Source organism: Xyrauchen texanus, chromosome 39, assembly GCF_025860055.1.
Source record: "Xyrauchen texanus isolate HMW12.3.18 chromosome 39, RBS_HiC_50CHRs, whole genome shotgun sequence".
NCBI lineage: Eukaryota > Metazoa > Chordata > Actinopteri > Cypriniformes > Catostomidae > Xyrauchen > Xyrauchen texanus.
Window position 1 is genome coordinate 8,563,484 of NC_068314.1, and position 13,388 is coordinate 8,576,871.

General features: G+C 38.7%; 1 protein-coding gene across 1 annotated transcript in view; it reads left to right on the plus strand.

Annotated features, from left to right (window-relative positions):
* The window catches only part of LOC127632754 (voltage-dependent L-type calcium channel subunit alpha-1D-like), a 179,249-nt gene that overhangs the window by 143,942 nt on the left and 21,919 nt on the right, over nt 1–13,388 (plus strand). The window contains exons 31-36 of the mRNA XM_052111512.1: nt 464–592; nt 709–774; nt 3,583–3,674; nt 12,832–12,991; nt 13,076–13,203; nt 13,288–13,384. Of these exons, the coding sequence (XP_051967472.1) occupies nt 464–592; nt 709–774; nt 3,583–3,674; nt 12,832–12,991; nt 13,076–13,203; nt 13,288–13,384 (672 nt within the window). The remainder of the gene's footprint in view (nt 1–463; nt 593–708; nt 775–3,582; nt 3,675–12,831; nt 12,992–13,075; nt 13,204–13,287; nt 13,385–13,388) is intronic.

The window sequence follows — 13,388 nt, forward strand, 5'->3', positions numbered from 1 at the left end:
TTTGTTTGTTTACCAGTAAGCATATCTACACATTCTAAAATAAATTTACTTCAAAAGCAAAATTGTTTTCACAGAAATATCTTGAAATATCTTGGCAATTATTGTTTTTTTCTAAGCATAATCCTCACCAAATTCTGTTAGATTTATGCATAACACACACAAATACACACACATAACAATTAGTCATTGGGTACAGATTTAAGATATAGTATATTCTCTAAAAACAGATTTCAATGTCTTACACAATTTTTCATCTCAAGTAAATTTATGATGTTTAGATATTTTTCTTGGAAAACAAGTAACAAATACTTATTATTATTTATTTGCGCTAAATGTTTTAACACCATGGATTTCAAAACAACATTGTACTGCCCTCTGCTGGTCATACTGCGATAATACAGCCAGATACCCTGTGTTTTCTCTTTTTTCTGATTGGTTTACTAATATTGACATCCCCCCCCAGAACACAGAGGACAGTGCTCGCATCTCCATCACCTTCTTTCGGCTTTTTCGAGTAATGCGATTGGTCAAGTTGCTGAGCAGAGGGGAAGGCATTAGAACCCTTCTTTGGACTTTCATTAAGTCTTTCCAGGTCAGATACAGTCAATAATATGCAACATATCCTGCCTCATAAGTTCATCTTGGATTTTTTAAATGTTGTTTATAATGTGACAATTTTATAACATGAAACCTGTGCTTTTTTCTCAGGCTCTGCCGTATGTCGCTTTATTGATAGCTATGCTGTTCTTCATCTATGCAGTGATCGGCATGCAGGTTTGTTTCATTATCAAAATCACAATATCATAGCACTTTTATTTATAAGTAAAGTGTCCAAATGCAAATGATTTATATGCACAGTTTTATTTTGAAGGCTTTGCATAAATGTGGATGGTGTTATGGGCCATCAGAATTGTGCCGAATTAAATTTGAAAACCAAATGCATTGTTAAACTTTATTGGTACTTATTATATTATTATAGTTTTGATTTTTGTTTTGCTTAACATGGTTTACACTTTGGTTGTTATGCTTGTCTTGTTTATAATACATGCTTGAAAATGGTTAATTTTTTTAAATCATGCAAATGCCCATGTTATGCACCTTGAAAAAGTTTTGTTTATGTAAAGTTTTAGTTCACTCTAGAATTATTGTTTAAAAAAAAAATCAAAACCCATATGCTTTTTTTTTTTTTTTTGTATCACAAAAGTTTATATTTAAAAGATTTGCTTTTTTTTCATGGGGACTGGGGCAGGCTGTTAAGCTATTAAATATACCACGGAAGTACACTGAAAGCAATTATGTGTTGGATTTACTTAAAAAAATGTGATACCAAAATGCCATATATATATTTTAAGTAAATTCAATTTATGGTCAATTTATGTCAGCCTATCTAGAAAAACTTTGTTAGATATAGAGTGCATTCATAAAGTATTCAGACCCCTATGGTAAAATGCATTTATTTTTTTCCACATCAATCTATATACCATATCCCATTGTGTCAAATCAAAAACTGTCTAGGACTCAGGTCTCTCTCTCCTCTGGCTGCTTGATATCTCTGTCCAGCTCTTAACTGTAACACAAAACAGCTGTTAGAGATAATTCCCTCCAGGTGTCAATCCTTACCGCTCTTCCTCTCATGGCTTCACTCTCCACAGATGTCGCTCGGCCATGCCCCCCATCACCAAAATCACATTGACATGAGTATTCAGACCCTTAACTTAGTACTTAGTTTAAGCAACTTTGGCAGCGATTACAGCCTCAAGTCTTTTTGAGTATGATGCGACAAGCCACACCTGGATTTGGTGATTTTATGCCATTCTGCAGATCCTCTCAAGCTCTGTCAGGTTGGATGGGGACCGTGGGTGGACAGCCATTTTCAGGTCTCTCCAGAGATATTCGATTGGGTTAAAGTCTGGGATCTGGCTGGGCCACTCAAGGACATTTGAGTTGTCCCTAAGCCACATTTGTGTTGTCTTGGCTGTGTGCTTAGGGCCATTGGCTGTGTGCTTAGGGTCATTGTCCTGTTGGAAGGTGAACCTTCAGCCCATTCTGTGGTCCTGAGCACTCTGGACCAGGTTTTCATTAAGGATATCTCTGTATTTTGCTGCGTTCAGCTTTCCTTGAACCCTGACCAGTCTCCCAGTCCCACGATGCTTCACCTTTTGGATGGTATTGCATAGGTGATGAGCAGTGCCTAGTTTCCTCCAGACATGACATTTGGAATTGAGGCCAAACATTTCAATCTTGTTTTCATCAGACCAGAGAATCTTGTTTCACACAGCTTTTTTTGTGCAAATTCCAAGCAGGCTTTCATGTGTCTGGGAGAGCACAGAGGAATGCATTTTCAGCTATAGGACCTTATATTGGCAGGTGTGTGCTTTTCCAAATCATGTCCAATCAATTGAATTTGCCACAGGTGGACTCCAATCAAAGTGTAGAAACATCTCAAAGATGATCCAGAGAAATGGGATGCACCTGAGCTAAATTTCAAGTGTCACAGCAAAGGGTCTGAATACTTGTGTCAGTGTGATATTTCAGTTTTTTATTTGTAATACATTTGCAAAGTTATCAAAAATCTGGTTTTTGCTTTTCATTATGGGGCATGGAGTGTAGATTAATGTGGGCTGCAACATATAGACCCCTTTATTTATTTCAGACCCCTTTATTTATTACAAAATAAATAAAGGGGTCTGAATTCTTTCTGAATGCACTGTACACAAATGTATCAGTTCATTCAACTTTATTAACTTAAAAAGGTATGTCACATAAATAAGATTTAACAACTAATAGCTCGCAGTTTCAAATTAATATTTATGTTATTGTTTCTACTTAATTTAATTAGCTCAAAAGAAAATAATAACTGAGGTCAGTCATTAGACTTGATTCCTCGAAGTGCAGATAAAGATGCACTTCATCTATGCACATTCACATGCGCAAGGAAAAATTAAATGGATTGAACAGGATTCAACTTCAGCAAAAGGAAGGGAACATAATCACCCTAATAGTGACTTTATACAAAACATTTAATTACACTAAAACAACATCAGCAATACTACAAATATCTATGCATTCTTAATAACAACTAATTAAATGCCCACATGAGTTCCTTTTGACAAAACAAACATGCTTAAATTATTCAAGCGCATGGGCTTATGGTTATTCCCCTAAACCTCAGTCCTGTACTTCAAACAGATCATTTGAACTAGTAGTAGTTAAAATCTTGTTTTATGGATTGTTTAGCCAAAGAAGTTCCTAGGAACTCAGAAATACTTATTTATTTAATGTATAACTCTAAGATAAACGTATAATTTATATTTTCTGTTGTACACATTAATGCAAAAGATTTAAATCTAAAAAATTTATTAAAAGGTTGGTGAGCCAACGCATAATTTTTTTCTGTGTAGTCCATACAACATATATGCTTAATTTCTAAATTTCTAAAGCATTACAATACTGTAGCTTTGTGTGAGGAACATACCAAAACAGGATCAAAATCCTGTTTTAAAAAAGTATTAACTAGTTTAGTAAGGCACAGTGCAACTTGATTAATCAGAAACCATTGTTGAAACTCGCTCCTTCTTTCAGGTATTTGGGAAGATTGCTATGGTGGACCACACGCAGATCAACAGAAACAACAACTTTCAGACGTTCCCTCAAGCTGTGCTGCTGCTCTTCAGGTCAGTCATCAACACTGTATCCAAGAAGGTCTTTTTCCATTTTTAGGATAACTGGTGCAGCTTGTCATGTAAGTTTATGGATACAAGGTGTTTAATAAATGTTCACTGTAAGATTGGTGGCCCTATTTTAAAAGCGCTAGTGCTAAGTGCAGCACTATGTTTTAAGTCATAAGCGCAAAGTCAATGGGCATGGCCATGAAGTTTTGGTGTTTTCGTGTAAACATTCGCTAAGTCTAGGTGCAAGTGGATTTGGCGAAATTTCGCAAAGCGCTAATGTGCTGGATCAAGTGGAAATTAATTCAGAGGTTCTATTCCGGTTATTGCAGCATGTGCGTCCTATTATATAGCCTATTCCCTGTCAAAAACCAGCTATATAAACAAAGGCAGAAGTTGGTAGTGTAAATGGACTATATGCATTGACTTAGAATAATATAAATATTTCTATGACAATGACATGCTGCTTTTATATGCATAGAAAATATGATTCTTGTCAGGTTTTGGATGTATGTTCCATTAAATTATAGAGAATGTAAGTATTGTTAATCATTTTCATGTACTGACACACAAATCATGGCTAGTATTAACAGTGATTGTGTCAGCACGTGCTTCACTTCTACCAGTCGATTTTGAAATAATAAAATTAAACTAAAAATGTCTAAATTAAAATTACACCTCAAACAAAATGAACAAAATGTAATGAACTAAATGGTAAAATAAAAATCATACCAAATCCAAAATGTTACCCTCTCCAGCTTCTTTCACTGGCCCCTTTTGCAGTGACTTAAAAATCACTCTTAACCCTCTGGGGTGTGAGGGTATTTTGGGCCCTGGAGAAGTTTTGACATGCCTTGACATTTGTACTTTTTTCAGTTGCTTAAAAACATATTAATGGCTAAAGTCTGATAACACTGTATTCAGCACAAACTGGGCTACAATAATATGTGAGCAACATGTGTGTACAGGTTTGTATTTTTTAGAAAATAACGTTTATGTGTGGTTTTTGAAAAAACTAAAATTTTAAGTCACTGAAATAAGGCCATATAACAGATACTAAATATTTGTCCACAATACTTTTGAGAATTGGATCTTGTAGCCTAGAGTTTTTGCTACAAAATGATGCGAAAACCATCCTGATCACTCATTCATACAAAACAATATAGCAATTTAACTTTTGTAAGACAATTTTAGTGTTGAAAGGTAATATGCGAGGAGGCGTGAATGATCATGAATATGGATTGTGATTCACACCTGAGAGACAAAAGATGTCTCCACTGGGCCTATCAATGAAGGATAGAGAATGAATGTGAGGAGACTTAATGATCAAAATCAAGTTTTAAGTTAAAAGAAATCGTCTGACTATACATTTTCTTTACATATGACTTAATAATTTTAAGACCTACACTACCATTTAAAAGAAGTCTCTTCTGCTCACCAAGACTGGATTTATTTGATCCAAAATACAGAAACAACATTGATATTCTGAACTCTTTTTACAATTTAAAAGAACAGTTTTCTATTTAAATATATTGTAAAAGGCAATTTGTGATCAAAGCTGAATTTTCAGCATCATTACTGCAGTCTTCAGTTTCACATAATCCTTCAGAAATCATAATAATATGCTGATTTTCTAATATGAGCATATTTAAAGTGCATTTTATTAATTTAACCTGAACACATATTTGCAAGCACAAGCTTTGTTGATGATAATGAGGCATTATAAACACTAGATCAAATATAATCTAAACATTCATATTATTTTTATATCATATCATATTACATACCATATTTATATTATACAGCATACAATTTAAATACTTGCTTTAGCCAAAACAGCATTTAAATGGAACTAAATCTTGCTTATTAGGACATATTTCAAATGTCAATACTCTGAATCTTGGCTGGCAAGTCTGTAAAAATAGTCCCACTAGTAAAATATGTACATGTTTATATAAAATAGCATGTCAACTAATGAAAATGAAATGACTTACTGGTCCGAAATTGTATCCTCGGCTGGATCAAGTCTCTCTTCAAAATACAAACGTTCATCGGAGTCATATATTCTTCTGAGGAAAATGTTAACTCTTCCTTACGGTCCAGGAGATTCCTCGAATGTGTGTCGTCACAAACGCGCAGAAAAATGAATGAAATATTTTTTAATCAAACCTCACAGTCGGGGGCGTGTACATTTGCGTTGATCGTCTCAACACATTAGCGTATGAATGGCACGCTCTCCTGGTGGGTGGGATCACATTACAGATAATTAGATGGACCGGTAAAAAAACTTTACATCGCTTTGTTTCAAACAGATTTCATTGCAGGAGAATTTTTGTTTTAAATTTGAATTGTTTTATTTAAAAGTAGACATTTTAAACTTTCTTTAGACATATGTTTCATGTTTGTGTGATAAGAATTTGTGGAGTTTCAGTTCATTTTAGTTACGAGTTTCTGACATATGCTCGTGAACACAGAGACTGCTGAAAGCTCACCCTTTATATTTTCTTTATTTTACAAAAGCACAAGATTTTGTTGTTATTGTGAGTGTACACAAATAAAAGTAGACCCTTTATAGTCTCTAATGATGTCTTACACTTATCTGTATACCCAAAAATGACGGAGTACTTTAAATTGTTTCCGCTGTAATGATGAAAAAATCCAGCAGGACGCGGCGGTGTGTCCGTCGACCCCAGAGGGTTAAGAAAACAGATGGGAAAATACCTATACAAATGAGATCATAAATACAATTGTAAATGTAAACATAATAATAATAATTGAAAAATAAACCATGACCTATAGATAGTTTAACACAAATCTCATAGATTTTTGTTTCATAAAACAGCTATGACAGTGATTGTAAGGGACTTAATTTGATGTTCCACTATATTTTCAGAGTTTGGACATTATTTGAGTTGGACTTTATTATCACCAGCTGGTGGAATCTCCAACCTACGAAGACTTTGCACTGAAAATAGACCTGCTTTTGAAACTTATTAGCGCAGTGACCTGCAGTTGAACTCAGAAGTTTATATACACTTAGGTTGAAGTCATTAAAACTTATTTTGTAACCACTCCACATATTTCATATTAGCAAACTATAGTTTTGGCAAGTCGTTTAGGACATCTACTTTGTGCAAGTAATTTTTTCAACAATTGTTAACAGACAGATTGCTTCAATTTTAATTGACGGTATCACAATTCCAGTGTTAAAGGTTTACATATAAGTTAACTGTGCCTTTGTACATTGTCAGCTTGTACATTTTCAGAAAATTATTTCAAGCCTTTTGACAATTAGCCAATTAGCTTCTGATAGGAGGTGTGCTGAATTGGAGGTGTATCTGTGGATGTATTTTAAGGCCTACCTTCAAACTCAGTGCCCCTTTGCTTGACACCTCTTTGCTTTTTGGACAGAGATGGTGGCGCGATAGCACGCAGCGGACACTCCGGATCTAAAATGGTGCTATTTGTTGTTAAATAACCCGACTTTTGCGGCACATGGACATCAGAGCAACCAGTGTTCGTGTTTACCATCGCCAGACACTGCTCAAATATAGGATTCATGCAACAGCCCAGCTGCATGATGACCTACAGGAGGTGCTACGTGAACTTGCTTGCTGCGGAGACCAGGCCTCCAGTCCTCGGCGTCGCCTGATGCCGGTGGCCGGGGGAGAGGACGTCGTAAGCGGTGTGCGAGGAAGCGGAAGCGTGGCAAGAGGGCGGGGGTCAATGCTAGGCTAAAAACAAAACCTAGCCGACCGGCTCTCCCGTCTATCCTGCTCTCAAATATTTGCTCCCTGGACAATAAACTGGACTACATCCGACTCCAGCAGGCTACGCAATGTGAGTTTAGAGACTGCTGCATCTTTGTTTTCACGGAGACGTGGCTCAGCGACAGAGATCCGGACGCCGCCATTCAGCTAGACGGGCTCGCCTCGTTTCGTGCCGACAGAAATGCAGCTCTGTGCGGTAAGACTCGCGGTGGTGGCTTGTGTGTTTACATCAACACGGAATGGTGCAAGAACTCTATGCAAGTCTCTAGCTAATGCTCATCACTGGTGGAGCTTGTGACTGTTAGATGCAGACCTTTTTATTTACCACGGGAATTCACCACTGTTATCATAACTGGAGTTTACATTCCCGCCAGCGCTAACGCTAAGGAAGCGCTCTGTGAACTGTATGGGGCTATGAGCGAACTGCAGAACGCTCACCCTGACGGACTGTTTATTATCACCGGAGATTTCAACCATACGAATCTCAAGACTGTGCTCCCTAAATTCCATCAGTATGTGGACATTGCAAATAGAGGGGCGAATGCGCTTGATCTTGTTTACACAAACATCCCAGGCACGTACCAGGCTCCGCCCCCACCTCGGCTACTCAGACCACATCTCTGTTATGCTAATTCCAGCATACAGACCGCTCGTCAGATGCACAAAACCGCTTCAGAAGCAGGTGAAATCCTGGCCAGCAGGAGCCATCTCTGCTTTTCAAGACTGTTTTGAGTGTACTGACTGGCAAATGTTCAGGGAGGCTGCAACATATGGCGACTCTACCAACTTGGAGGAATACACAGCATCAGTGACCAGCTACATCAGCAAGTGCATTGATGATGTCACTTTCTCCAAGACATCACCACACGCTCCAACCAGAAGCCGTGGATGACTGCGGAGGTGTGCGCGCTGCTGAGGACCCGAGACTCCACCTTCAGAGCAGGCGACAAGGTAGTCCTAAGAACAGCGAGGGCCAAACTGTCCTGGGCCATCAGAGAGGAAAAGAACGCACATGCCCAGAGAATCCACAGTCACTTCCAGAATAGCGGTGACACGTGGCGCATGTGGCAGGGCATCCAGGCCATCACCAACTACAGGACAACATCAGTTGCCTGTGACATAGATGCCTCCTTTCCAGATGCACTGAACGACTTCTATGCTCGGTTTGAAGTGCAGAACGATGTGGTGGTGAGGAACACCACCCCTCCTCCCAACGACCAGGTGCTCTGTCTTACCACGGATAATGTGAGGAAAACTCTACTTAGAGTCAACCCATGGAAGGCTGCTGGACCAGACAACATTTCTGGCAGAGTGCTCAGAGGATGTGCAGACAAGCTGGCAGATGTTCTTACCGACATCTTCAACATCTCTCTGGGCAGCGCCGTTTTCCAACATGCTTCAAGGCCACCACCATCGTCCCCATGCCAAAGAAGTCTTCAGTGTCCTGCATCAATGACTACCATCCCATCGCACTTACACCCATCATCATGAAGTGCTTCGAGAGGCTCGTCATGAGGCACATTAAGACCCAGCTGCCCCCTCACTAGACCCTCTGCAGTTTGCGTATAGTCCAAACCATTCAACAGACAATGCCATCGCCACCACCCTCCACCTGGCCCTCACCCACCTAGATAAAAAGGACACATACGTTCGAATGCTGTTCATAGACTTCAGCTCAGCATTCAACACAATCATTCCCCACCACCTGATTGGAAAGCTGAACCTGCTGGGCCTGGATACCTCCCTCTGCACCACCACACTGAGCACTGGGTCCACTGCTGTTCACTCTGCTGACTCACGACTGTGCAGCAATGCTCAGCTCAAATCACATCATCAAGTTTGCCGATGACACGAGCGTTGTGGGTCTCATCAGCAAGAACGATGAGTCAGCATACAGAGAGGAGGTGCAGCGGCTAACGGACTGGTGTAGAGCTAACAACCTGTCTCTGAATGTCGACAAAACAAAAGAGATGGTTGTTGACTTTAGGAGAGCAAAGAGTGACCACTCTCCGCTGAACATCGACGGCTCCTATGTGGAGATCGTCAAGAGCACCAAATTCCTTGGTGTTCAACTGGCGGAGAACCTCACCTGGTCCCTCAACACCAGCTCTATTACCAAGAAAGCCCAGCAGCGTCTCTACTTTCTTTGAAGGCTGAGGAAAGCACATCTCCAACCCCCCATCCTCACTACATTCTATAGAGGGACTAATGAGAGCATCCTAAGCAGCTGCACTAAACTGTACTAACTGTATATGGTTGAAATGACAATAAAAATCACTTGATTTGACTTGACTTGATCATGGGAAAATCAATAGAAGACCTCAGAAAAAACATTGTGGACCTCCACAAGTCTGATTTCCAAATGCCTGAAGGTACCACATTCATCTGTACATACAATAGTACGCAAGTATTAACTCCATGGGACCACGCAGCTGTGCAAAAAGTTTTAGGCACTTGGGAAAAGTGTTGCATAGTTAGGATGTCTTCATAAATAGTTTTAATTTATCAATTAATGTCCAGTAAACATAAAAAAGCTAAATGGCCACCTTTGCCTTTAAAACAGCCCCAATTCACCTAGTTACACCTGGACATAGTTTTTCTTGGTATTTGGCAGATAGGATGTACCAAGCTTCTTGGAGAATTCACAACAGTTATTCTATCTATTTAGGCACTCTCAATTGCTTCTGTTACTTCATGTAATCCCAGACTGACTCGATGATCAGTGGGGGGCTCTGTGGAGACAATGCCATCTCTTGCAACTTCTTCTATTCTAATCTTTTCTATTTGCAAAAATAATGTTTTGGAGTATAACATTTATTTTTCCTATTGATACACTAAAGCTGAAGACAAAAATAACCATCTTAAGACAAATGTTTTTTTTAAACATCTTAAGTGCCTAAAACCTTTGCACAGTACTGAAGTTTTGGTGCAAAAAGTAAAAATCAATCCCAGAACAACAGCAGAGGACCTTGTGAAAATGCTGGAGGAAACGGGTAGACAAGTATCTATATCCACAGTAAAACGAGTCCTATATCAACATAACCTAAAAGGCTGCTCAGCAAGGAAGAAGCCAGTGCTCCAAAACTGCCATAAAAAAGTCAGACTACTGTTTGCAAGTGTACATGGGGACAAAGATCTTAATTTTTGGAGAAATGTTCTCTGGCCTGATGAGTCGTTATGTGTGGAGGAAAAAGGGTGAGGCTTGCAAGCCAAAGAACACCATCCCAAACTGTGAAGCAGAAAAATGAGGAAGAAAATGTATGTGGATATATTGAAGTTAAATCTCAAGACATCAGCCATGAAGTTAAAGCTCGGTCTCAAATGGGTCTTCCAAATGGACAATAACCCTAAGCCTACATCCAAAGTTGTGGCAAAATGGCTTAAGGACAACAAAGTCAAGATATTTGAGTGGCCATCAAAAAGCCCTGACCTCAATGTGATAGAACATTTGTTGGAAGAACTGAAAAAGCATGTGTGAGCAAGGAAGCCTACAAACCTGACCCACTTACACCAGTTCTTTCCGAAGGAATGGGCCAAAATTCCAGCAACTTATTGTGAGAAGCTTGCGAAAGGCTACCCAATAAGTTTGACCCAAGTTATATAATCATTTCAAAGCAGCTTTACAGAATATCATGCATAAAACTTTTTTTTAAAACTGTAATATCTATAAAGTCTTAGAGTGATCATTGTGTAGTTTCATTAAATATAATTGTAAATTGTGTATAAATATTTAATAATAATTGTATTTATAACCCCTGTGAGCAAGCTGAAGGCGTCTGTGGCAAGGAACACAAAACTCTATAAGATGTTGGTTAATGGAGAATAATAACCTTGGGAAAAACCAGGATCACTGTGGGGGCCAGTTCCCCTTTGGCTAACCAGCATGAATATAATGCCAACATTAGTTATTTATATGCAGTGCAGGTCATGGTTTAAGATTAGTAAACTAAGTAAGTGTTATGATCCAGTGTTTAAATAAAAGATTTAATGAACTGCAAGATTAATGACTAATGTCTTTGAAGTCAGTCCTGGATTAACTGCAGAAGTTCACATAAATGCATTGTCCTTTGTTAATAGGCTTTTGTTGGCAATTAAATGATAGCCTATGTATTCCATTTCAAGAGTGTAGTCCATCAATAGACAAAGGTGATGCAGGCAGAGATGAATGAGGTGCATCGCAGTTCAACCGGCAAATAATTTCAGTGAGGTTAAATGGGGTCCATCCTAAATCCAAGGTTAAGGCAGTGGCATATTAAGTGTCCGATGTCTTAGCATTTAGTCGTCATCACTCAGAGACACATAGCAGTGGAATCCGACACCAAGCAGGAATGGAGCTGGATATGGCACTTTGGTAACCTTGGGATATGAATCCTGAGGTTGAGACATGAAAACAAATAGAATAATATTAGCATAGATATCATTACATTTTATGCAGATTAATAGATCATGATAGATGTTTCTGGTTCCGTCAGACCTAACTAAAGCAGCCTAATTGTGAGTTGATGGATAATTAGGTGTATGCCTGGCTAAATAGATGAGTCTTTAGTCTAGATTTAAACTGAGTGAGTGTGTCTGTGTTAGGGAGACTATTCCATAGTTTAGGAGCCAAATAGGAAAAGGATCTGCCTCATTTTTTGTTTTTTGATATTCTAGAAACTATTAACAAACCAGAATTTTTTGATCGTAATGAACGTGAAGGAACGTGAGTGTCAGAAGGTCAGGAAATTACTGTGGAGCTAGACCATTCAAAGCTTTGTATGTAGTTAACAGAATTTAAAAATGAATGTGAATTTTAACTGGTAGCCAAAATAATGACAATAAAATTGGGCTAATATTATCATATTTCTTGGTTCTAGTCACCATTCTGGCAGCTGAATTTTGAACCAATTAAAGTTTATTTATTGAACTTGCTAAATCATTCTCTCTATTATTATTCTGACATTTCACATTATTTTTTATATATATATATATATATATATATATATATATATATATATATATATAATTTTCTCCCCAATTTGGCATTTCTAATTCCCAGTGCGCTCTAAGTCCTTGTGGTGGTGTAGTGAATCGCCCGAGACAGTCAATCCGCACATCTTATCACATGGCTTTTGAGCGCATTACCGTGGAGACCAAGCACATGTGGAGGCTTATGTATTTCTCAGGTCACGAAAATAGCAAATTGTGCTTTGCGCCACTTAATTAACATACAGTTTGTGAAACGCTCCCACCCATGCCCACTTGCGCTTTGAGCTGGCACGAAAATTGGATAAGATTGGAAAAAAATTGGTTGTTGTGCATAGCGCTTTGCTTTGCACACTTACGAAAATTGAGCCCATAGTGTTAGATCCAGTTTCAGATTTTTCATTGTTTTTGTGTGTTTTGGGGTATAGATGTGCAACAGGTGAGGCCTGGCAGGAGATCATGTTGGCATGTATGCCTGGGAAGCTCTGTGACCCAGAATCAGACTATAATCCTGGTGAAGAGATGACCTGTGGAAGCAGCTTTGCCATACTCTACTTCATCTCCTTCTACATGCTCTGCGCCTTCCTGGTAAACACACAGGATAGGTCACACATGTGACCTCCATTTGAATGCAAAGATACAGAAACTGAATAATTTTTGTTTTTGTTTTAGATCATTAACTTGTTTGTGGCAGTCATCATGGATAACTTTGACTATCTGACCCGTGATTGGTCGATTCTGGGGCCACATCACCTTGACGAATTTAAGAGGATTTGGTCAGAGTACGATCCAGAGGCCAAGTAAGGAATTGTGAAAGCGTATATGTGTGTGTGTGTGTGTGTGTATTTCTTTGTCAATATTGTGCTCTCTATCTTTAATTACAGAGGCCGAATAAAACATCTTGATGTAGTGACGTTGTTACGGCGCATTCAGCCGCCTCTTGGCTTTGGCAAACTTTGTCCTCATAGAGTTGCTTGCAAAGTAA